The 26,927-nt window shown below is 39.2% G+C and overlaps 1 protein-coding gene across 4 annotated transcripts in view; it reads left to right on the top strand.

Annotated features, from left to right (window-relative positions):
• C6 (complement C6) overlaps positions 1–24,494 on the top strand; it is a 94,287-nt gene extending 69,793 nt beyond the window's left edge. For all 4 annotated transcript variants that reach the window (XM_055325734.1, XM_055325731.1, XM_055325732.1 and 1 more), the window contains 9 exons: positions 2,878–3,044; positions 4,457–4,682; positions 5,563–5,734; positions 6,004–6,115; positions 9,477–9,609; positions 10,543–10,731; positions 16,136–16,226; positions 18,613–18,854; positions 23,944–24,494. In XM_055325734.1, coding sequence (XP_055181709.1) covers positions 2,878–3,044; positions 4,457–4,682; positions 5,563–5,734; positions 6,004–6,115; positions 9,477–9,609; positions 10,543–10,731; positions 16,136–16,226; positions 18,613–18,854; positions 23,944–24,125 — 1,514 coding nt within the window. In that variant the 3' untranslated portion in view covers positions 24,126–24,494. The remainder of the gene's footprint in view (positions 1–2,877; positions 3,045–4,456; positions 4,683–5,562; positions 5,735–6,003; positions 6,116–9,476; positions 9,610–10,542; positions 10,732–16,135; positions 16,227–18,612; positions 18,855–23,943) is intronic.
• The last annotated feature ends 2,433 nt before the right edge of the window (positions 24,495–26,927 follow it).

Here is a 26,927-nt window from a genome sequence, read left to right as displayed (position 1 = left end):
GACAATTGTCGTATGATTTCACTCATAAATGGAATTAAAAAACAAAATAGAGGATCATAGGAGAATAGAGGAAAAAAAATAAAACAAGATGGAATCAGAGAGGGAGACAAACCATAAGAAATCCTTAATCATAGGAAACAAATTGAGAGTCACTGGAGAAGAGAGGGGTAACAGATAGAGTAACTAAGTGATGAACATTAAGGAGGGCATGTGATGTAATAAGGACTGGGATTATATAAGATAATGAATCACTGACCTCTACCTCTGAAACCAATAAGACATTATATGCTAATTGAATTTAAATAAACTTTTGAAACAATAAAGTTTTTCAAAAGAGTAAAGCACACACAAAAACATAATTTGTCTATTTCTAATCCTGAACTCGTTTAATCAAATGAACTCCAAACTTTTTATTTTATTTATTTATTTTTTTAATTTTATTTATTTATTCATGAAAGACACAGAGAGGGAGAGAGAAGCAGGCTCCATGCAGGGAGCCTGATGTGGGACTCGATCCCGGGATTCCAGGACCATACCCTGAGCCGAAGGCAGACGCCCAACTGCTGAGCCACCCAGGCGTCCCACTCCAAACTTTTTAAATCTGAAATAATATCATTAAATTTTTTTTTACTATATATCCCTAATATACTGACTAAAAAAATACTAACAAACTTTATAAATGTAGTATTCTAAAAACATATTATGCACACAAAATATATGCAAATGTAGAAAAGAGAAAAATCTCAAAGATAGCCTATATGAAATAAATAGAATTTTTATTGTCTTACTCATATTATAATGACAAATTAATATATTCACAAAAACTCCTTGAAATTTGTGATATGTTTTGGGCAGCTTTGATGTCAATCCCATATTGTGGCTCATGAGAAACTTGTATAAGAAATAGAAACATCTGTTCTTCCTCCTACTAGTTGTTTTGCTTGTGTTTGCACTATTGGTATCATCTTCAATAAGCATTTCTTCCTGAAATCTTTTTAAACCACTTGTTCACTTGTAAGAGTTAGTTTTGTTCAAACTAGCTAATGGAGTAGTAAACAGTAATGCTCACTCCTTCAGGATCCCATGCTTGTCATTTTTGACTCTTACTAGTGTCAATCCATTCATGAAATACCTGGTATCAATCAAATGTGAACTAACATGTCAGAGCTACTGTCAATAGATACACAATATATTGGCAAATACGAATTTCTCTCCTTTTTTATATGAAAAATAAATACAAAAACCTCTAAAATATTCTTCTTATACCCCTTATGCAACCTCACTATGAAAAGGATCATACTACTTTCTTCACAGAGAGAGTATTTCACCCATTGTTTTGATCATTCTAGACTCTCTTTTTATAGAATTTCTAAACAGTGAAGGCATGGCTAATCCTTACTGGTACTGCAGAATAGACACCAAATTTTTTTTTTATAATTTTTTTTTTATATTTATGATATTCACATAGAGTGAAAGGCAGAGACACAGGCAGAGGGAGAAGCAGGCTCCATGCACCGGGAGCCCGACGTGGGATTCGATCCCGAGTCTCCAGGATCGCGCCCTGGGCCAAAGGTAGGCGCCAAACCGCTGCGCCACCCAGGGATCCCTAGACACCAAATTAATGCCATTAACTCTTACCCATATCACTAGACTCCTCTTCATTTGCTTATATTTCTCACTATGATTTCCTATTACTCAGTTCCTGGCCTTATTAGTTAAAGACACCATTAGAGGCAGCCCGGGTGGCTCAGCAGTTTAGCGCCGCCTTCAGCCCAGGGCCTGATCTTGGAGACCCGGGATCGAGTCCTATGTTGGGCTCCCTGCGTGGAGCCTGCTTCTCCCTCTGCCTGTGTCTCTGCCTCTCTCTATCTCCTCTCTGTGTTTCTCATGAATATAAATAATATCTCTTAAAAAAAAGACACCATTAGCTTATAGGAATTGTTTTTGAAAATTTGTGTTAAAGATTTGTGCTGTAGGGCTCCTGGGTGGCTCAGTCAGCTAAGCATCTGCCATTGCTCAGGTCATGACCTCAGGATCCTGGGATGAAGCCCTACACTGGGCTCCCTGCTCAGCGAGGAGTGTGCTTCTCCCTCTCCCTCTGCCCCTCCTCCCTGCTCGTGCTCTCTCGATTTCTCTCATGTGCACTGTCTCTCTCTCTCATATAAATAAATAAAATCTTAAAAGAAAAGATCTGAGCTGTGTACATTAAATGTCATTGCTTCTAAAGACACACTATACCACCTCTTAACGTGAGATTTAACTTTTCTCTTTTGTTAGTTGTGCTTTTGCACCTGTCTTTAAGCTTAAAAGCATTTTATCAACTTTTTCCTCTAATTGGAAATCTCCAGCCTGGCAGTCAACTGATTGGATAACAGAATCCCCTGGTAGTTCCTGTTATTTTGAACACCCAAGACATATACTGATATGCATCAAAAGTGGGAGCTTTGGCACTAAAGAGCAGGGAGCAGAGGAGCCCGGCCTTGAGCTGTACTTATGCCCCAGTCTCCTACTCCTCCCCTCCCCTCCACCCTGCCCAGTAACTGCACATGTGCTCCAGGCTACATTATCTCTAGCTTCAGTGCCCATGTTCCTAATAATACCTACTTCTCAAGATTGTCATGAGAATAACTTAAAGCAATCAGTGCAAAGTGCCTGGCATATACGAGTTGCTTAATAAGTGGCAACTGCTAACATTGCTATCATTTCTATTATTACACTCCCTGTAGGGATGAGGAGGAGCGCTCTCTCGCCTTCCACTAGCTTATTTAATGAGCTACATGACTACCATCTACTTCTCTTCCTGTGTGAATAGGCTTTTCTTTAAAGTTTGAATGTGCAGTAAAATTAAGTGAGTCATTTTCTTGAAACACCTTGCAGGTTCCTTTTTGCAGGGAGCAGAGAAATCCATATCCCTGATTCAGGGCGGGAGAAGTAAGTACGCCGCCGCCTTGGCGTGGGAGAAAGGGAGCTCTGTGCCGACGGAGAAGGAATTTTCTGAGTGGTTAGAATCAGTGAAGGAAAATCCCGTTGTGATTGACTTTGAGGTAAGAGTCCAAAATATTACGGGTAAGAGAGCTAAAGTAGTTCTCTAGCAGCCCAAATTGCGCACATGCAATTCTTTTTCCATTTTCCCCCGCAGATGATAAAGGAAATGCCTTTCTTTAGTGTGCATGCACAATGTACCTTTTTAAAAATGTTAAATTACACATCGATTGTTTTTGCTATTCAAATGAGCATTCTCTGGTACACTATTTAGAATTCTTAGCATACATAAAATACCAGGACGGGGAATTTAGTGAATATAACTGCTCAAAACTTGCCTTAAGGAGAGCTCTTTGGCTTCTCATCTATACAATAATTCTGATTTGTGTACTTTTCTTGCAACTTTTTATTCGATGAACATGTCTAAATCTTCATTTATAGTTCTGTGGGATAAATGGAATCTTAGTCCCATTTGGCCCTCTGTTTCTATCACCATTGATTAAAATTACCTGTCCTGTATTTGTTGTGATTACATAAAAAGTTGATTTTTATTATTTGTGAAATACTTTGCCCGCAAATCAGTCATATGCCATTTAAAAACGGTTTTGACTAAAACATAAGCACATTTTTAAAGCCCTCAGAGAAGCTACTCTGCTTATTTCATTTAAATAAAGGAGTTCAATCATTATGAAAGCAGAATAATTTACATGCAACGTGAAGATACATTGAGCTCTACAGGCTATGATGGGAAAACGAAATCTGGCTGCCCATTTGGGCACCTGTGACACATACACTGCACTAAAGAGTCATTCCTTTGAGGTTTTAAAATGTTAATAAAATGAGCTCTGATTTTGTGTTAGCTCCATTATTTGTTACCATAATTTTCTCATTCATCCTACGGGCAAGTTCATTTCTCCTGCTCCATATTTTCTCATCTGGTCCTACCAAAAGCCAATCCTGTCCCTGGGGGAAAAAAAGAACACAGAAAGCCTCTCTTCACTCTCTCTGGATTTTTCTTCTTGAATCAAATGTAATGAGGTTTTGGCAGAGCATGCAGGAGTCGCCCGATTCCCAGTCTCCTCTCTCAGTGAGTTAAGGCTTGCATTTGATGCTTAGTGAATAACGTGATGTAAGTCCAGGTAAGCAACACCTCCCATGAGGCTTCCCTCCTAGCAGAATTCCAGGAAAGATAAGTTCTAGAGACATTACATTAGGGACAAGAGAAGCCAGCTAATCCTGCAGGTAGCTGCTCTACTCACTCCAGAAGGGAAAGAAAAGAAGCTCCCCTACCCTCATGGAGAAGGTTTTTTTTTTTCCCATTGGTCCAACAGGTAGACATGTTATATTGTGTAATAGTCCCTTTGAAGTGTGGGATTCTCCAGACCTTTCCTCTCAGTCCATGAGAATTGAGCAGTGATGGCAACATATGCCAAAGAGATGTGGTCGACCAGATCTCTCTACCATCTGCTCTTAGCTTGCTCCCATCACAGACTTGGTGAGAAACATCCCTTGTGCGGTGACAAGACGGAACAACCTCAGAAAGGCTTTTCGAGAGTATGCAGCCAAGTTTGACCCTTGCCGGTGTGCTCCATGCCCTAATAACGGCCGCCCCACACTCTCGGGGACCGAGTGTCTGTGTGTATGCCATAGTGGCACCTACGGAGACAACTGTGAGAGACGCTCCCCGGATTATAAATCTAGTGAGTATCTGTGACTTCCTGTAAGGGAGGCCCATTTTCCCCTCCAAAAGGTTGGTGGAGTAAAACAAAATAACATTTTTATTACCCAGCTTATGCAAACTCACAAGGAAAAGAAACCTGTAATAAAATAGACCCTAAAGTCAAACAGCGTTGGTGTGAGTGAGGCTCAGCTGTAACCTACCAGCTGTATAACCTTGGGAAAGTCACCCAATCCCTTTATGCTTCAACCCATTCGTCCATAAAATGGGGACAATGCCAGTATGTACCTGAAGATTTTACATATATACATAAATATGTACATATGATAGTACAGTGCCTGTAACATAAAATAAATAAAATAATAAGCCATAATATAAAATTAAATATATGATACTGTTGTTATAAGCCTCATATGTAGTATAATGTAGAATGACAAAGGCTTTGTAGTCAGAGATAAATTAAGCCCCCACCAAAGTTTCCCTACAGGACTAAGTAATGTTTCTGGCTACCTCTAATCTTCCTTAAAAAAGGGATGTGTCATGGGGGTAAGAATAAATTCTATTACCTTTCAAAAAGTAAATTGATACATACTCTTCAGAAGAAATTCATATGTATACATATATGTATGCATATACATATGTGTGTGATATGCTGCTGATAGTTAAAAATGATTCATGGTTGTTACCATTTTATTCAGGCTGTGGGAATGGGAAAGGGAAATCAGGCAAGGTGTCAGGCCCTTTACAAAGGTAATTTCTTTTAATCCTCACGATAATCCTGTGCTATTCATCAAAGAATCACCCAGCTAAAAAGCGAAGAGACCAGACCAAGTTGGCCTGGCTTCACACCCCTGCTCTCTCAACTGCACCAGGATTGAGTGGGTGGGCTTCTTGTGCTCCAGATGCAGTGGATGGGAACTGGAGCTGCTGGTCTTCCTGGAGCACGTGTGATGCTTCTTATAAGAGATCAAGAACCCGAGAATGCAACAACCCTGCCCCCCAACAAGGGGGGAAACCCTGTGAAGGGGAAAAGCGGCAAGAGGAAGACTGCACATTTTCAGTCATGGAGAACAAGTAAGGATGGGTGATGGGGAATATTTATTTTCTTAGTGCTAAGTAGAGAAATAATCAGAATTTTACCTATTCTAACAGTTTGTTAGTGGGGTATTGGTGGATCTGGCGCTACTCATTGCTTTTGAATATTTTGCCTCTTTATATGTATATATATGCATACACATATGCATGTAAATAGATTGTGTGTATGTGTATATGTGTGTATGTGTATAAATGTATATATATGTGTGTGTATATATTTTTTATTTTTCCCTATTTTTCCCTTTTAGTGGACAAGCATGTATCAGTGATGATGAAGAAGTAAAAGAAATAGACCTCCCTGAGATAGAATCTGATTCAGGGTGTCCTCGGCCAGTTTCTCCAGAAAATGGATTTATCCGGGTATGCATCCTGACCTTCACTTCAAGTTTGGAATCCAAAAGATAGAACTTAAAAAGTATGCTTTTTCTTTTAATTAAGGTTATTGTTTTCCCAGTGTAATCATCTTCTGTTGACTTAAAAATTAATACTTAAAAACACTCTACCACTCCTCTGTCTTGAATTCTCTGGAGACATCTTGATGTCTGGCTGTTAGACCAAAGGCAGCAGATTGCCTGCATTCCTTGGCACTACTAATTCCTAAGCTAAGGGTCCACTTATGTGAATGGAAAGTGGAACTTGACCACAATTTAGGTTTGGATGACTTGTGAGAATCTGCACCTAGGATCTGACATTTTATTTCTGAGTCTGAGCAAACGAATCCCCTAAGACATGATTTCAGAGAGAAACCTGGTCACAGGAGATGTGGAGTCTGTAATACCTTGGGTTAGAAACCTATAGAATTCTTAAGCAGCCAATATAGCTCTAACTACTTTTAATTTTATCTTTTTTCATTGAGCCACAATGTTTCTATAATTTAAAATAACTAAATATGTTTGTCAGGTCTGTGGCTTTAGGTATAAATTAGAGACATGTAATACTTAGAAGTGATCACAGAACTCATGCTCCCTAATCAAGTTTACCTTTAAAATTTTTTTAAACCTTTCTTAAACTCAGTTAAGCCTTTAATCTTTTTCTAACTGTATCATATTTACGATCAAAGATCAATAACCCTCAATTCTCCAGTCCCAGCAAATACATATCTATGGAGCAGAGTCCAGGCTAATGTAACTTCTGTGTTCATTTGTCTTCTGCCTAAAGATTTTAAAGGGAGGAAATATTTTGGAGGGAGGTAATTTCACTTAGTCTTCAAACTCTACAGCACACTAGAGGGCTTGTTAAAACACAGTTTCCTGGGTCTCATTCAACAGGTCTTGGTCAGGGCCCGGAAACTGCCATATCTAACAAGTTCATAGGTAATACTGATGCTGCTAGTTTCAGAGCCACACTGTGAGAATGAATCCTTTAGAACAGCGATCAGCAAAATGCTGCCTACAGTCCAAATCTGGCCTGCCATCTGTTTTCCTTTCTTTTCTTTTTTTTTTTTTAACAAAGTTTCATTGGAATAAAATCACACTCGTTTATTTACATATTATCTATGATAGCAACAATGGCAGAGATGAATAGTTGCCACAAACACTGTATAACCTGCACTGGACCATGGATGCCCTTTATCATGGAAACGTTCTAGTCTCTGCCCTAGAACATAATCCTCAAAATTACATTTTGTCAAATCCAGATACCCAAAGAATTTTTAACCTCTTTTTGCCAGCTGCTTACAAAAACTGTTAAAATGATCAACATTCTAATTTTAAAAGCACACAAAGGGTTTAAACAATGATTCATTATTCTAATGACTCTTTATAATTAGATCATATGTTTCCAGTCCTATGAATAAATTTACTTTTTGTCCTATTTTGCTCTTTATTAAAAACTTAATCTCTACTGACAGTAGTTTTACTCAAAAGTAATACAATTTTGATTTTTTTCCTAATGAGTATCTTCTGGATTTCTAAGTAGCAAAATACCACTAATAGGGAGACAAACAGAGGTAGCTAATGTCTCATTCTAGGCTAGAGCAACCATGTTATTGTACAGGAAAATATTTACCTATTACTCCTGGAGGCAGGGAACAGTGACTTTAGGTAAAGTTTCCTTGTCCAGTCAGTCAAGTAGATGCGTCGGTGGAAGCTTGAAGTTTTCCACATACACTTACAGGTTACAGCTTCATAAAATTAATAGAAACAGAGGCTTAAGAACATAATTTGTTTGGGGAAGAATGCAAGAAGAAATGTGCAGCCTTTGAATAAATCATCCGAATCATTAATGCTACTCATTCATTAGTCTGTTTCCCTTAGAAACAAAGCCACATCCAGAATAAGTAATAGCAGAATAATCTGTTTGTATTCAGGAAATTAATCGTCTTCTAGGAGACAAGCTGAATCGTATGTCTAAATAATAACAAAAGTTGACAATTAAGCTTTTTTTTCTTTTCACCTCCCTCAAAATACACAATTTCAGTTCGCAGGGTATAACTTCCTAGTGAATTCTTTGCATTTCTTCTGCTCAGTAAGGAAAAAGAGTGTTATATTACTGCCCCTCCTGAGAAGGATGGTGTTTTGCATTCTATCAGCAGAGTTATGAAGGCTTTGTAAAGATTTCTGAGGAAATCTGGTAGCAGATGTGTCAGTCATGGGTCAAGAATGGAACTGCAATCTAGTACACGTTAGAAAAATAGGACTTTGTGCAAGTTTCCACCAGAGCGGAAAGAATGGTGCATCTCATGAAGCTGGGAAAGTGAAGAAGGTTTTCACAGAGGAAATTCTATTTGAGTTAGGTCCTGAGAGAAGGGTAGAGGGAAGGTGTGGAGCATAGAGGTAATAGCCAGAAAAAGACATGAAGACATGAGTGAGAATATTTTGTTCAAAGAATGGTAGACGGTTTTGTTATGTGAGAGGTAGATTTTACAGGAGCAAATGATGAGAGATAAGGATGGTAAAATGGGTTAAAACTAATACTCCGCACTAAGAAGTGTGAAACCCAATTTATCTTGAAGATTTTAGTAAACTCCCACATGACAGTAGTTGCACTTTAATTACACAAAATTGGGAAAATATATAATGACCAATGGGTTACCAAGAATTGAGTAACACTTCTTTTTTTTTTAATTTTTATTTATTTATGATAAGCACACAGTGAGAGAGAGAGAGAGGCAGAGACATAGGCAGAGGGAGAAGCAGGCTCCATGCACCGGGAGCCCAATGTGGGACTCGATCCCGGGTCTCCAGGATCGCACCCTAGGCCAAAGGCAGGCGCTAAACTGCTGCACCATCCAGGGATCCCCTGAGTAACACTTCTAAATGATTTATGGTCAATTAGCCACCACATCAAATCCATGCATGTTCTGCATATGTAGAATATATTATTTATTTATTTTATGGCCACTATAGGGTAAGCATATAGGTTTTTAACTTTTGCAGTAGTAGGCCATGCTTTATCCAGTGGGGAGGAAGTTTTAAGCAAAATCAATCAATCGATCAATCAATCTAATCAATTTAGAGCAGCAATATGGAAGGTAGATTAGAAGAACTCCTGGTTAGAAAGTTGTCCTTGTAAGAGAGCATAAATGCCATGAACAAAGGCAGTGATGATGGCAAAGGAAAGGAAAGAACTTCGAGAGATGTTTAGAAGTAGAAATTGAGAGGACTCTGTGACTGAGTAAGATACAGGAGTGAAGGAACGGAGAGATTCCAGGACTACCCCGAGGTTCTTAGAGATATCATTCATGGCATCAATAATTTGTTGGCTTCTGTTTTAATTCTAGAATGAAAAGAAGCTATACTCAGTTGGAGAAGAAGTTGAAATTTTATGCTTTACTGGATTCAAAACTGTTGGATACCAGTACTTCAGATGTTTACCAGACAGGACCTGGAGGCGAGGAGATGTGGAATGCAGAAGTGAGATCAAGGCAGACTTTTTGCATGACTGCTCTAAAGAATGAACATGCCCCATATAACTAGAGCAAAATCATACCTTTATATCACTACATTATACAATTTTTTTCGTGAAAATATTTAGTGAAGCAGAAAATAGGATTCATCTGGTAAAATTTGATTGCAAAATGTCTTCCTATTTCAGTTCTGGTGCCCCTGTATATTAGCCTCATAGATGCAGGACTATAACGCTTATGCTTACAAAGAAATCTGGAAAGTCCAAGAACTACATTGGAAAAGACTTTTGCTTGCCTGATATGCAAATTAATGCAAATTGATGAGTCCCGGGAAGATGATACTTATATTCTTTATGTATCAGAAATGGGATTTTATGTGAAATGCAGTTTTCTCCTTGTAGCACATTCACATCCTTTACTGAGGAAGAGAGGAGACATTTATAGGCTCCCTATATTTGTAGGCTACAGTAAAGTCAAAATAAGATTCCAAGAAGGTTCAAGTAGGCACCCCAAAGAGTTAATAGGGAGCCCCATGAAGCAGAGTTGAGATCAGTGTCAATTAGATCTACCTCTGAGTCATCCACAGTGTGGTGACTTGCTTTGGGGAAAAAAAAAATGCTAGGGAGAAGAGGGGAAGAATATTTTTGAAAGGAAAAAGTCCCAATAAAGTTGGAAGTTTCTGGAGTCACATCCCTAGCAAGGGAACCTCAGATAATTGATCTAAAGAGAGTGCCTCAGTGGAGGTGTCTCTCAGGGGAAGCCTGGGATCCTCTACCCCACACTCCACCCCTAGTTTTCTGATCCAAAATATGGCATTAAAGCTGCACCAATGCAGTAAGTCACCTTAAAATCACCTCTTGCATTGCCTAAAATCTGCTTACATTTATCAAGCATTCTGCTCCACTAAGTCAATCTGAATGAACTGTTTTTCTGCCTGCAGAGACAGAATGCCTCAGGCCTGTTGTGCAGGAAGTTCTGACGATCTCACCATTTCAGAGATTATATAGAATTGGAGAATCCATTGAGCTAACCTGCCCCAAAGGCTTTGTTGTTGCTGGGCCATCAAGGTACACATGCAGTGAGGATTCCTGGACACCTCCCATTTCAAACTCACTCACCTGTGAAAAAGGTGAGTGGTGAGTGGCAGCTCAGGATTCTGCGGTCTGCTGAGATGGTACCCCCCAGGACTGGTGGTATAGCATCCACAGTGGTGCTATTTTTTGAGCATGTTTTGGGAGGAAAAAGCAGAAGATTCCAATATGGACTAGGTTTTATATTTCAACCTGTGTGATGATGAGGTCAGGCAGCAAATAAGAAGTTATTGGTCAAGTAGGTATCTTCAAATTTTAGAGAGTGAGATTTATTTTCTTTTCCAATATAATGCTTCAATATTTTGAGGGAGTACAAGCTCTCTCATCTAACAAAATGAGAATTAATGGTAAACTAAAAATTTGGGTAAAGCGGAGAGCCATAAAAAGGTAATGCATACTACTTTTTAATTACCTAAACATTTTTGTTTTAACTTCAAATATAGAAATGCACAATTATTCAACCAGTTTCTACATAAAACCAAGTTCTTATTTTCTAAAGGGTCTTCTGATTTGAGTCCCAAGACTGCTTCCTCAAATAAAACAAATACATAATTCATCATCTATGTTATCCCATATCAGTTCCCCTAAAACAATTTTTTTTTAACTCCAGGTGGGGTACTTCTTTAAAAAAATCACCTCTGCCTAGGTCCCCTCCCCCAATTCTGAGGTCACTGAGCTGGGGAGGGCCTGGTATTTGATGTTGTTTAAAATCTCTGCTAGCTAACCAGAATGCATGCAGAGTTGGGAACCATTATTTTGAAGAGAGGTAAAAACATAAATGCACCTTGAAACAAATTGACTAGAGAATATTTTAAATTTATATATATATATATATATATATATAATCATAATCGTTTACAGTATTCTCATCCCTACTTAATGCAAAATATTTGCAAATCACTTATAATTGTTCAAAAGTCTCAATTTTTTATAAAAACAACTCCTTCCCTCCTTTATTTATCACTTGCTATATTTCATCAATTTACACAATTACAGTAACAACTGGCATATATAGATTGGGAGACCAATAACACTAATAAACCTGTAGCTCAGCTGGTCAGGACAGAAGCATGAGGCTGTGAGAGAGTGTGTTGCCAAAAAAGATTGCAAAAGGCTCTTGGTCTCTTCTTGGTCTCTTGGTCTCATTGCAAGAATTCAAGGACAGGCCAGACAGAGCAGATGAGCAGGTCAGGAGAGTTTATCAAAGTGAAATTACACTCTTAGAGGAAGAATGGACAGACTCCAGTGAGCAAATGTCCTGGATTGCTTCTATTTTCAAGCTTTTATTGTATTTTGAGTAATTAAGGGAGGAATGTTCACTGGGGTAGGTGGGACCTTTCTGGTGGAGCCTGCTTTTTTCCAGGACCAGGTACCACCCTTTTCCTTTTCTTATTTGGATTGATCAGAACTGTCATGGTGATTTTAGGGATGAAGAGCTTTCCAAACAGTAATGTGAATGATATTATAATGAGGGGAAAAGACATCTGGGGATACCAGATAGCCTCAGCTTGCTATTGGCCTAGGATTCAGGTGCCCTTACTCCTCTTTGATGCCTAACAGGTGCCTTTCTGCTCCATCCCTGTCCTACTCATTACTGTCTAACTGTCTACTCTAAAAGAGGAACCCACAAACCTGGAAGTTCAACATCAGGCAACTGCCATAGAGGGGCTGGAGAAAATAGTCTGGCAAGTCAGTTACTTGGAAGACACTAAGGGCTTCTACTAATTCAGATCGTCCAACTTTTTCAGCATGCGTTTTCAAAGCATGTCTCATTTTTATTCAGAGAATACTGGAAGATGTATCTGAGATGAGCTATAATTAGGCCCATTTTGCTTATGCAAAAGCAGGAGGTGTAGAGAGACTAAGTTAAACTCAAGGTCAGGCGTTTGGGTCAACAGGAACTGAGCATTCCCCAAGCTCATTACCATCTGCCCTTCTTTATCCTCTTCTAGTCCATCAAACTGAGGGAAGAAAAGGGCAAAAGTTAACCTATTAAGATAACCTTGAAACTATTGAAAAAGAGATATCATGAAAATTCAAGTTTATATTGTGGCTTGATTTCACCTGACTCCTGATCATATATATCAGAGGGAACCACAGGCTTCAGATGGCCTCTGGGCATCTTACGTAGCATCTTCTCTATACAAATAACAGCACTGTACACACACACACACACACACACACACACACACACAGAGGCACATCACACAGACCCATGACTCTGTGTTTGGAGAAGAAATTTAAATTTTAATCCATTCAGAGAGAGAATGAAATGTTCTATATCTAGGTAAAGTAACTAAACATCCTGTCTCATATGTTTTCTCTCCAACAACACTGGCAAAAAGATCAATAAGGGTAGTCAGAAAGAGAGAGCAAATCATCAATAAAACTGAACACTCTTTCCTCTCAATGTGTGGAGAGCTATGAGACAAAGAGGCTTTCAGGCCAACCTTGGTTAGGAAAAGATTTCTAATTCTTTTAATGTGAAAAAGGGTCTGGCTTCCTGAGGAAATGAGATGACATATGTTTCCGTTATTACTTTTTCCTCCTCTGAGAAATTGACACTTCCAGAAGATCCCCTTGACCACAGCACTCCAAAGATCACGGTGTTATTTCCATGTCTTTCACAAACTGCCAGGCAGTGTGGACAGCTGACAGCCGGTTCTGACTTCCACCTGACACACTGAGGGAGCAGACTCCTTGGATGTGATCAATGACAACTTCACATCAGCCAAATGCTTGAGAATTGATTCTCTTTGGAAACAATGTACAGCTCGGGGTCCTTCCCTGACCTAAGTGTGGATTTAGTTACAAAAGGCAAAGAGGTATAGCTCTACAGCTAAACAAAGGAAAACAATCCCATGACACTGGAAAAGCTTAGCATCTGAGGCCTTCCCAGCAGCTCTAGGTCTCCATGTCCAGGAAAGTTCTGGGCCAGATTTCACCAGAAGGAATGAGGTTCCTGATAGAGTAGGAGTATAGGAAATGCTATGAAATTCATTGCTATGAAGAAAACCTACCAATTCTTAAAACCTACCAAATCTTTATTTTTGCCTTTAACATAAACCTCTTCCCTCATCAAACCTTCTGTCTGGTAGGCCAACAGGAGCAACCATGAGCTCCATCTCCTGTTCTACCATCTAATGTGGCAAAATATCTAGCTATAGCTGCCTACTGTCACCCTTTGATGATTACTTGCTTCTGGAAGCCACTGTGGTTCTGTGGATGCCTGATTAGTCAGATTCAGTCCTGGAAAGTTTGTTTCACACAGTCAGCTACGAGTCCAGTTCAACGAGCCTAGAGGTCCTCTGGATGGATGTTAATGTAAACCAAGACAACCAAGACTTCCCCTTCCATATAATACACCCAAGTGTTACTCCCTCTGCTTTAATCCCCCTTGTTCACATACACACTATTCTTGTCTCAAGTCTCATTTCCTCCTGGATCTTTCCTTATATTTCTCAGTTGGGGTTTTGTTATTTGGTCTCTGGAGCCATGTTCCCTTATTTCAAAATACCTATCACGGCCTTTATGTGAACCCATTACTATGATTATTTGAGTAATGTCTGTTTTCACAGTGTTCTTTTACATTCATGCAAAAAAGGGACCACCGCTGTTTTCATTCTTTTTATCTTTTTTTTCCCCCACCATAATATCCTAGTACCTAGAATATCATGCAGGGATAAATTGCTTCATTTAGGAGTTACATTTCTCCATCAATTCTTATAAGAAAATCTGACATTCAAGCCATGACCCCAAAAGAAACATTTTCACCATTGTCACTGACATCTATACTTCTAAAATAATAGATATTATTTTGATCCTCATCTCCTTTGACCTCTTAGAAACATCCAACAGTGCTGATATTCCTCTTCGTGTTCTTCATATATATCATATATCATATATGATGATGATCATATATATCATATATATATATGATATATATATCATCTTGTTTAGCTTCTACCTCTCTGGCTGATGCTGTTTTTGGCAGCCTCCTGCCTGTGCTTGGACATTAAATGTTGGAGTTCCTCAAGGCTCATATCTGTCTTCTCACCTTATGCTACATTTTCCTACTGGAGAATCTCACCCAAACCCATGGCTTCAATGATTCTCCATAGAATTATAACAAATTTAAATTATTAGCACAGACTTCTCCACTGAGCTCAAACCCAAATAGCCACATTTTTATGTATCTATTTTGATCTAGTTTGTCTTACAGATACCACAAATTTAACATATGCAGAGAACTCTTGAGTCATTACCCTCACTTCTCTAAAACTAAGCATCTTACAATATTTTCTATTTCAGTTAAGGCACCAATGTCTATTGTCTAATGCAAACCAGAAACCTAAGAATCATACTTTGCCGCTCTCATAACTTACCCACAATATGCAGCTTGATCCATTTAACCTACTAAATATGTCACTGATTTATCTACTTCTCTCCATTTCCAACTCAATATTTTGCTCCAAATTACCATCCTCTTTCACCGGAACTCCCATTGATTGTCTACCCATACCTTTCTTGGCCACCATGCCTCTTCAAATCCATTCTCCACACAACAACGAGAATTAATTTCTTTTTCGGGATCCAGACCTGATTTTGTCATATGACCACCTGCTTAAGACCCACCAAAGAATTTTCATTGTTTATAAAATAAAGGCAAAATCTTTCAGAAGCCCCATAAGACTCCAGACAGCCTGACACACACTCACCTCTCTGGCCTCATCTTGTTTCATGCTCTTGTTTTATTGTACTTAAACCATGCAGGCCTTCTTGCAGTTCAAGGAAAATCATATGCTGCCTCTCTTTATTTATTTATTTATTTATTTATTTATTTATTTGTTTGTTTGTTTGTTTAGCCTCTCTCTTTAGAACTTCCATACCTAATGTTTCCTCTGCTATAAACACTTTCCCTTTCTTCTTGCCATTTTGCCATTCGTAACCTTCCTTGCGACGTCAATTTTCTTGATTATATGCTTTCTCTTTAATGACACAAATAACAAGAGCAATTCTATTTGTATTTGTGTGTTTGATTAATGTCACTCTGCCCTCACAAAACTCTAGGCTCTGTGAGCATAGAACCTGGGTAAAATTTTACTCAACCCACTATTTCCAGAACCAAACACAGTGCTGAGAGTATCTTAGTAGCCCAGTAAATATTTGAAGAACAAATGAATAGAAATTTCAGCAATTCCATTTTCTTCAGCTCTCTGAACTAAACAGCAATTTTAGGTTGGAAAATGACAGCTCATGAGAGCTAGAAAGGACCTTTCAGATGGAATATTTCATGACAACATATTTGGAAAAGGCAAAATGAGTGCTCTAATTGCAGGTGCTGAGTGAGAACTTTTCACCACTGCCTTTCCTCCTAAATCCAAACTTACCACTTGGAATCCATGCTGTGCACTGTTCTTTGCCCCTTTTCTTTTGTTTCAGATGTTTTGACAAAATTAAAGGGCCATTGTCAACCAGGACAAAAACAGTTGGGATCTGAATGCTTTTGCATGTCACCAGAAGAAGACTGTAGGTGAGAGATACTCTACGGACTGTATTTGGAAAATGGGAAAACCACTCTAGTGTAACTAGCTTGATAGAGGAGCTGGGCTTCTTAAAGCACAAACATGGAACATATTAATTTTTCACATAACTGATACCCCCTGTGCTGTGTTGATTTCTTCCCCACTGAGTAGCAAGCTTTCTTAATTATCTCTCAGCCCCATTCCCTAAGTTTGCATGGCATTTGTTTATTACGAAACTCAGTTTTGTTTGTGAAGACTTATTTCCGTCCATAATTAGTTTCAGACTCAATTATCTCAAAGCCTTCCTTCCTCTCCCCCTAAATGCAGGACAAGGTTGTGACTCCAAAATCTTAGAATAGAGACAGTGGTATAAGCATGGACTTCACATATATACACACCCCTTTGTCAGTTTATTTTTTCATGTTGGGGTAGAAAGAATGAAGAAGAATGATACATCCTCTTGTGACTGCCATGACTAGATGGCTATCTCTTCTTTGTTGTTATTATAACTGCCTTTTTTTTTTTAAGTAATCTTTAAATCCAACATGGTCTCAAAATCCCAGCCCTAAGATCAAGAGTCACATGCTCTTCTAACTGAGCCAGACAGGCACCCCGAACTGCCTTCTCTTTACATGAACAAACTGAGGAAAGTCGAGGGTGCTTCTTAATTTAAGGGCTATATTCAGTTGAATTTAATTCAAAACAGTGTTACTGAAGGTAACATTTAATTTCTATATCTCACAAAATAAAGGCAGAGGTAGGCAATCTGGGCTAGAACAGCACCTCTCTCATGGCAGATAGGACTGAGGCTCATTCCTGCTCTTGTTCTGCCATCCTTAAAGTTATTGCATGGTCTGAGATTGCTCTGCAGGAGCAGGAAGCAAGAGGACCAAAAAATGGACATTTTTCTCTCTTTTTAAGGAGGATTCTTGGAAGACCCATCACTCACTTCCATCTCATTAACCTTTGCTTATTCATATGGCCACATGAGCTTGCAAGAGAGGCTATGAAGTGTAGTTCTTTGGCTGGATGCATAAGCACTATGAATAAAGTTAGAGTCAAATTACTGAGGGGGAGAAAGACTGAACATCAAAATAGGAAGCCAACAGACTGTGCCCAGTTGTTATCCTTCACTTTTGACTCTAAGTCGCTCTCATGTTCCTCTGTGCTGAAGGTGAACAAACAGTTCTAGGGATTTATTTATTTATTTATTTATTTATTTATTTATTTATTTATTTAGGAACACTCTAGGGTCTTTATCTGTATAATTCCACAGGCATAATTCAGTGCAAATGTGGTCCTCTCTGCCCCCCTCAGTCTTCACCAGAAGTGATCCACCGTGTAGCTTCCTGCTGCTAGAATCTTCTCATCTAGCAGATGACCTTCTGGGGAATACATGCAACATTCATATTGCCCACTTAATGTGGAAGAAACTTCTGTCTTTATCTTTGCGATACCAAGTCATGAGAATGCAGATTGTCCTCTGGAACTCTCTACATTTCAGCTCTTCCCTACCTCTCTAGCCTCTTTCTGTAGTCCTCAGTTCTCTTTCACACAGCTTTGAAGGTGTTTGTGGGAATGACTGGCCCCACAGCTTATGTTTTCTGCACATAGAGAGTGGCCTTTACTTCCTAGAGATGATTTTACACATTGATACCCTGATTGTAAACTCTAAAACTGACATCCAAGAAGAAACTCAAATCTAGAGTAATCAAGGAACAAAAGGACTATGGCCATTGGTTACCTCTTAGGAGAAAGACCCACCTACTTGGAGATTAAAGTTACCCAAGGAATAACAAAAGCTCATGCACTCAATCACAGTACAAACACACTTGCAAAGCTCTCTAATGATATAAGACTCTTGTGTTGCAATTAATGAGTGTTACAGAGTTGAGGGGTCCAGACTCTATGGGCTAGGTTGATCAAGGTTAGCTTCAAAATGTAGCCAGGAATTGAATTGAACACACATAGGCAGAGAAGACAATGCAACACTGGTTGAACAGGACATGGGATGCTAACAAAGGAGAAGTAATTGTATCATTTTCGAATGATCAATACAATTGTCAGGTGGTGAATATTAAGAAAGAAAGGAAAATAACTCTAGAAAGGAAAGTTAATTGGAGCCAAATTGTGGAAGATCTTGATTACCAAAATTTAAGAATTCAGACTTTGATTTGAAGACAATTGGGAGTAATACCAAGATTAAGATGAAATTTTAGTAAGATGAATCCCAGAGCATGCAAGACGATACGAGGAACTGAAAGAAGAGAAGCTGGGTGCACTGGGTACTAAGGGGAAGAAAACTGAGTGGTAAGTTTACATATTATATTGGCTACCTGCCATCTCTTTTTTCTAGTCTTTATATATAAATGTTTGCTTTCCTCTCTTGGGCAGCCATTATTCAGAAGATCTCTGTGTGTTTGATACAGACACCAGCCATTACTTTACTTTGTCAGCTTGTAAGTTTTTGGCTGAGAAGTGTTTAAATGATCAACAACTCCATTTTCTACAAATTGGTTCCTGTCAAGATGGTCCACAGTTAGAATGGGGTCTTGAAAGGAGAATACTTTCATCCAATAGCACAAAGAAAGAACCTTGTGGCTATGACACCTGCTACGACTGGGAAAAATGTTCAGGTAAGCTCCAGTGGTGACCACATACTAGAAATGCTCACTCATAACCTTCAGCTCAGCTAGTTCAACTTATTTGCACTTATACACTCTTTCAAAAAAACCACCAAAAAAAAACCTTTCCTTAATCAAAAATAATTCCTTAACATTGTAAAAAATTTTATAAAGTTATTTAAATAGAAATAAAAAATATATCCCACCCACTATTAGAAATAACTACTTTCATCATTTTTAAGGGTAAATCTTCCTAATTATCATTCTATGTATGTATAATCAGTACTACCCCTTAGACCGCAGTAGAAAATCACCTGTCCCAGTTTCATGCTTCAGGCACCATTCCCCACCCCTAGCTTTGGAGGACATTTAGCAAAATTGTCTAAATTTTCCTCTGGCATTTGGGACTGGCTAGGACAAAATAGCTAGAGTGCCCTGAGCCTAGACTAAGTTCCTCGTGGATACTATTTACCAGAAGCGTCTTCTTCCAATGTTTTTAAGTCTTCTAGCAGTACCTGGGACTAGCCAAAGCTGACAGTATTAATCAGGCAGGATACTCTGAGCCTAGATAGGGTTTCTCATGGGCACAGGCACTGTTTCTCCTTTGTGGAACATTCTCTGACCTACTGCTTCTCTCTCACCATGCATAGGGTCAACCAAATACTCCAAGTAGCTCTGGGACCCATGCCTGTGGATTCCTCCGTGACTCAGAACTAGACTTTCATTCCCAGACAGCAGCGTGATGAGCCACCATCTAGCAGGATATTCTTTGCCAAGATTGCTTGAGATTAGACTGCTAGTATGGTACTGACACTCTAATTCAGAGTGACTGTAATTATGTAGAGAGGCATCTCATAAAACAAAAGAAACAAAACTTCCTCAGGGCCTTATACATCTCAGGGGTGGCCCTGATTATATTATAATGTTTTTAAAAAGTATCATCCTTTACATCTTTTTTTATATATTGCTGTTTTTCACTTAATGTATCATGAAACTATTTTCATGTCATTATATATTTTTCTGCTATGTAATTTTCAATGTCTGCCAAAGCCTATATGGACATTCTGTAATTTATTTAACCAATATTCTGTTAAGTGTTTAGATTTTTCCCAATATTTTGCTATTATAAGCAGTGCTATAATAGATAAATCTAGCACAGATAAATCTTTAATCTAAGATTATTTCCTTAGGATGTACCTTAGAAAATGAAATTTCTAGGTAAATATTATTTTCAAATGTAAAGTCTTCGCTGGAACTGTGTATCAAGTGTATCAACTTTCTTTCCAGAAATGTTTCTACCATATTATATTCCTATCTACAATGTATAATTAAGACTGCCTTCCATACCTTCACCAAACCTTGGAGTTATTACTTCTCTATTTCTCTGTCAATTTGATACTTAAGAAGTGGTATTACATTTCTATTTTTGGTAAATGAATTAGCTATTGGCATTTTGTTTGTGAACTGCTTGGAAGAGGAAACTTCACAGCAGTGAGTGCATTTGCTCTAAGATGAATTTTGACCCTGAAATAGTTCAACCAAGCTTTATATAACACATAAATATGGGCTGAAGATTAGGATTTAGCAGAACTTAAATAGGCAGCTAGATTTTCCTTATGACGTATCTTTAAAAAACTATCTTAGATTGAGACATGAGATATGCAATGGAAACTTGTTGAACTGTTATATCTAACTTTTGCTAACACCACCTTACTTTTGCAAAAACAAACACAGATCCTTATTTTTCCCCTTGGCTCTTAATTCAGTCCTGGAAAAGAGGAGAGCTCTTATTACCCAAATCCACTTCCTTCTTGATTCACTTACAACTGATTATCAAGATCTAGCTCTCTTGGGAGGTGGCAGGATTGAATTCATGACAGAGGGTAGACACAGGTGGCATAGCCCATATGCCATCTGATGGTGGCAACTCAGGCTTCCAAACTTTGTGACATATCTGAACTAGGCAATTCCACAAAAGAGACAGCAGACCAGGGCCTGATGTATCCATTGCCCAATTTTGATCAGTATCAAATCATCTTGTAGCTAAACACTACCATTCATTTTTCATTGCTGGATCAACACCATCACCCAACAGACATGTCTCTTAGAAATAATAATTTGTGGTAGAAAAGAGCCGAAAGTATTACGGAATACCAATTCATATTAAAAATATAAACTTTTTCTTTGAAATTTGTAGTGTAGGAAAATTATTGTCAAAAATACACACTGAAGATAAAGGAAACAGAGGGATTAAAATGGTCCCTGTCCATACTACAATAGGTAGATTAGGTATTTGGGAATGTGTTTGTGTTAGCTGCGATCCTTCCATATTTGTCATAGAGAAAAGATCTTCATGGAACTCTCTATTGCAATGCATTTTTTTTTGCTATCTTTCCACAAATTATTCTTTTAAGGTCTGAGTAAAAAATAATTTCCAGCTTACAATTTCATCAAAATCTGCCTTTACCATTAGCTCTTTGCTGTGCATGTATCTAAATCCCACAGTATTGAGGAGTTTAGGTTTGTCTAAAAGAAGAACACTGAAAAGTTTGAATACTTAACCAATATTGCTCAAGTTAGCAGAATGTCCTGGGGTAGTCTAACTAATACATGAACATTTTGTAATAAGATTTAAGTCATTTAAAATATTCTTTGATTCTGCACACAATCAGAATACTGAAAGCCTTTTTCCCCCTAAAGATACGGTCTGCCTGTGCCAGTCTTCTCTAATTGGTGAGCAAAAGTCAATGTCACAGAGAATTATGTTCAGTAGCACTATAGAGCACTGTCAATGCACAAATCACAGCATTGTATGAAGAAAGAGAAAGCTAAAAAATGTATTTTGTACCCAACCCACTCATGGCAAGTTGGGATATTAATTTTGAGTTAAACTGAAGGTCACCTTGGTTAAACTGCGTTCTTGATTACATTGTGTACTTTGCTATTCTTTTCCTTCTCTGTCTAAAATGAAATAAGAAAAAGTTTAAAATGGAAACTTCAAAATAACAAAGTTCACTTTTCAAAAGTTAGAACACAAATGGCTTCTTAAAGAGCCTATTTTTATCCTTTTTTTTTTTTTTTTGGACATTGACTGTTTTGCCTAAATTTTAAAAATATCCACCATCAACTAGTAGAAAGGGAAAATCCACTTAGCACACATACCCTTAGTATCCAAGATGAGGAAGTCACAGCACAAGGTCTGATGAGGACTCTGAAGATAAAGGAGTTTTGTACCTTCAAATTGTTCATAGTAGCTGAAGGAGTAACTTTTCATGATAATTGCATGAATAACTTTAATGCAAGCTAGTAAGTAATAAGAACTATGAGAGAGATAAAAATCTTCTGGCCTGGAAGTGTTTCATAAGGATGGTAGCATGAAAATTGAGTGCTTGAGGATGCATTGTGAGAGGTGTTGGGAAGGGTCTTTTGGTGCTGGTAGTCTAAAATAATCTTGCTAAGAGCATTTAAACCATAACCATCCTAAAAGGATGGTGACCATGGCCTTTCCACAAGCTTGGGGAACTGATATCCTCTGCAAAGACAGAGCAGTCTCCCATCCTTCACCAAACTCTATTGTTGACAACAATGAGCAAGACCTTCCACAACTAGAATCTTCTCTAGCTGGTCGACAGGGCTTACAAGGGAATGCATGCTTTTCCGTGAAATGTTTTCTACTAAAGACAGGAAGTCTACATGCCTATGAGTATCTCCTACTTCCTTTCCCTATTTTCTCCCATTGGTTGAGACACATGGGAAAGAACTGCCGTCCACCTAAAAGAAGCTACTTCTTTTTTATTTTTTTAAGATTTATTTATTTATTTATTCATGAGAGAGAGAGAGAGAGAGAGAGAGAGACAGAGAGAGGCAGAGACACAGGCAGAGAGAGAAGCAGGCTCCATGCCGGGAGCCTGACACAGGACTCAATCCCTGGATTCCAGAATCGCGCCCTGGGCCAAAGGCAGGCACTAAACCACTGAGCCACCCAGGGATCCCCAAGAAGCTACTTCTTAATGACAGCATTACTGATTCTCAGTCTGACTCAGATATTTTGGCAACATGAATTATCCCAGATCAGTCAATACACTTCTTTTTGAATATTTATACCTATACCCCCAAATTCAGAATTGAAATCAGTTGATGAAGTAGAATTAATTGAGCACCTCCTTAAGAGCTAAGTGGGATAGAGAGATGAATGCAATCTCAAACAAACCCCTTAGAACTTGGGGAAAAAAAAGTATATGAAAAGCTAACTAACAAGAAAGTATAAAAATGTCGGATATAATACTAGCAAATTTACACTATTAAAGTTTAGTTAAAATTTTAGTTACAGTTGAGTTGGTATGGAGGGAAGTGGCTATGAAATACTTTTTGGAGGAGGTAAGACCTGTGGAAGCTGGACATGTAGGGGAAGGTAGGAAAGAGCACATCAGTGTAGCAGAAGAAGGGGATAGCATGGACAAGAGGACAAAAACTAGAACACCGTGGAGGTCTTGTTTGGGAAGCAGAGAGGGACTTACCTTACCTGGAATGGAGAAAGCAGAAAAGACAATGTTGCAAAGGGATTTTGAGGTCAAACTATAGAGGATTTTTGACCTTTGATTAAAACTGCATGTATATAAATAAGCCTATATTCCTTTACTCAAAATATATTTAATATTCTTGGCTTTGGTAAGTTTATCCCAAGTGATCATTTTTTAAAATTTCATGAATGCAAGATTTATATGAATTATGAATCATATACCTCAATGGAAGATAACTAAATGTTACCTCAGATGGTGCCGATGAGAAATAACAGTAAGGACAGACTGAAGACATTGTGGAGATGGGTTGACGGGATGTATTGACCTATTAGATATGGGCACTGATTGAGAAGGAGGTGTCAGGGACAGCCCAACTCCTGAATCTTACTGGCTTACTAGAGCATTCTAGTCTCTTCCATCCAGATCACTCCATTCGACCACAGTTGGGTCTTTTGGGTCATTGCCTTTGTTCCAGCTTTCTAATTCATTGCCACCAAAGTACCTGCTGCTTTGGGGACAAACTAGGTAAAATCAAACCCCAAAGTACATTGGTGAGTCACACTGTCTCCCTCTCATTTCAGCCTCCGTTTCCAAATGTGTCTGCCTGTTGCCTCCCCAGTGCTTCAAGGGTGGAAGCCAACTCTACTGTGTCAAAATGGGATCATCGATGAGTGAGAAAACAGTGAACATCTGTGAAGTAGGAGCTATACGATGTGCCAACAGGAAAGTGGATATACTGTATCCTGGAAGGTGTTCAGCCTAAAACAATAACTGATAAACAGATTTACTGTTCAAAAATAATCCCTACAAAAGGGCACTCTGCTACAAACAGCAGACTGGTGCGCACATAGGTTATTGACATAGATTCGTTTGTGTTACTTTCACCCTGCCTCCCCTGCCTTAGCCTTTCCTATCCAGTTCCAGCCCATGATGTTCTATAGTGTACACCTAGACGATAACTTTCACATCAATCCAGTAAATTCTTCTGTTCACATTGCACTAAAATGATGGGACTTCTAAGGATCTTATGAAACCTGTAATATTAAGCATTCTCACAAATAGAATTAAGAACAAAAACCACAATTGTCTTCAATTAATCAATAAACAAAAACGTACAACAACTTGTAAAAGACATTCTTGAAACCTAACCTTCCTTCATGCACTCATTCAATAGATGATTCTGAATGCCTACAATGTGCCAAGTACTGTTTAAGATGCTGGGAATTAGCAGTGAATAAAAGGCAAAATCCTTTGCCTTCATGAAGCTCACATTCATGTGGAGGAAGGCATAAAAAAATAAAATAAGCATATAAAATATATATTATGTTTGATGAGGATAATTACTATGGAGAAAATAATGCAAGGAAAGGTGAGTCCTATCATCTTATGCCAGAAAATACTCCATGAAGAACAGCCACTTGCAGCACCCTCATTAGACCCGACACATTAAATGTCACTCTCCTTCCATCTCATTCATCATGTTAACAAAATCTAAAACATCTTGCAATATCAAAGGACAAGTACGAGGAAGGAAAAAAAAACCTAGGACCAGAAACATTTTCCTGGTGTAATGGCAATTGAGTGGGACCTTTTCTTTTCCCAGGAGTCAGTAACCATCTTCTCCTGTCATGCCACCCCCCTGCCACGTCTCACAATAATGCAGGCCACCTTGTCAGCATCATGCCTTCAGCACCCCCAAGTCAAAGAGTGAGGACGAAGAGATATGGCCACCTTCTACTAGGTAGGAATCCCATTGAGTTTTAGAGGAAGTAAATCTTCCACTAATAGGCTTGGAGATTGGCTGGCTAAGGTTTTGAGATCAGTTAGTAAATCAAACATGAGGGCAAAGAGGCATTTAATACTCCCGTGTTCTACGGAAAGCCACTAACAACTGAATCAAGAACATTTCCTCTGGACTGAGTTGGAGCCACTCTCCCCAGCTCTCACACCTGCCCCATACCTTTCCTGGAGAGAGGAAGGGGGCAGGAGAGGTGGGAAGGAGGCCATGGAAATCTGCATCCAGGTGAATACAGTATTCATAGAGAGAGTCCTACTACCCCTGCTAAGTCCTTTCCCTCCTCTGAGTGAGGAGGAGGCTGAAGAAAGTATCTACCAAAGCCAGGCAATTGGAGCCTCTCAAGAATCTTTTATAGGGTGTGGGGCATCTGCAGCAAGGATATAGGTTCTGCCCCTGCTGGTTAGCGGGATGCAGTGCAGTCTTAGAGCTGACCCCTGTGAACAGGTTGCAGGAGGAATCTCTGGGAGCTATGGATCCTGATGAGGGCAGGTGTGGAGGGGTTCTCCCTTCCTGAGCATGAGACCACTTCCTGCCTAGAGGGTGCTGAAGGCAGAGTTCTGACAAGGGTGGCCGTCACCATTTTCAGAGAAGGGTGGAGGGAGCATGACTAGAAAAACATGGGTACCACTCATTTTCCAGCAGAGTCCCAAGACAGAGAGAGTGGAGGATGTTGGTGGTTCTCATGCCTACTCAGGAAGGACAGAGAAGAGGAAAGACAGGCACTCTGAGGCCATCCAGCATCTTGGATGTGATTCTATGGAAAGCACCAAAAGGATACACAGTGGCCTCTTTCATAGAAAGCTCTGGAGGCCTGAGTGGGTAGGAGTAAAGCCAAACACCAAACCAAGGAAACACAGGGGTGCCAATAACACAAAACCAGATTTAGAAAGAACAGGTCAAAGGTGATACCCCATCATTGACCATTATAGCAAACAACCCTTGCTATTTATCCTAGTCCACTTCCTTGCTCCGAGCACGAGACCCAGCCCCAGCAAATGGAGAGGACACAGGTGTCCTAGACTGAGACAGGCCTCTCCCCATCACCTTTAGGAGGGGTGGGAAATGTGCCAGAGTAACCCACCTTCCTTCCCCACCCAAAGTCCTCTGATGCTTGAACCTGGCTGACTGGAGGCAGGGAAGGTGAGATGTAAATTGGATATGAGATTGGAAACTTAAACTGAACTCACTTTTAAAAACAGAAACCAGAAATCTATGTGATCTTTCCCAGATTTAATTAAGACAAGAGAAAAAGAAAAATGGAATTTGGCAGAGCAAAGTGAAAGCTAGGAGTATTAGTTTGCTCGGGCTGCCGTAACAAAGCATCACAAACTGGGTGACTTAAAACAAGAGAAATATACTGTCTCCCAGTTCCAGAGGCCAGAAATCTGAAATTGCTGTGTCAGTAGGGCCACGTTACTTCAGAAACGGATGGGAGAGAATTCTTCCCTTCCTCTTCTGGCTGTGGATGTTTGCTCGAAATCCTCAGCATTGCTTGGCTTGAAGGAGCATCAGTCCAGTCTCCGCCTCCATAGGGACATGGCCATCTTCACTGTCTTCCTCCTGTGCCTGTCTACCCAAATTTGCATTGTTTTGTGAGGACACCCATCATGTGGACTAGACCCACTCTAACGGCCTCATCTTCATTGGATTACATCTGCAAAGACCCTATTTCTAAATATGGTCACATGAGCAGCTCCCAGAGGTTCAGATTTCAACATTATCTTTTTTTGCAGATACAATTCAACCGGTAGCCCAGTGACTGGGGTG

Source organism: Nyctereutes procyonoides, unplaced genomic scaffold, assembly GCF_905146905.1.
Source record: "Nyctereutes procyonoides isolate TBG_1078 unplaced genomic scaffold, NYPRO_anot_genome, whole genome shotgun sequence".
Taxonomy (NCBI): domain Eukaryota; kingdom Metazoa; phylum Chordata; class Mammalia; order Carnivora; family Canidae; genus Nyctereutes; species Nyctereutes procyonoides.
This window is presented reverse-complemented; position numbering and strand designations above follow the sequence as displayed.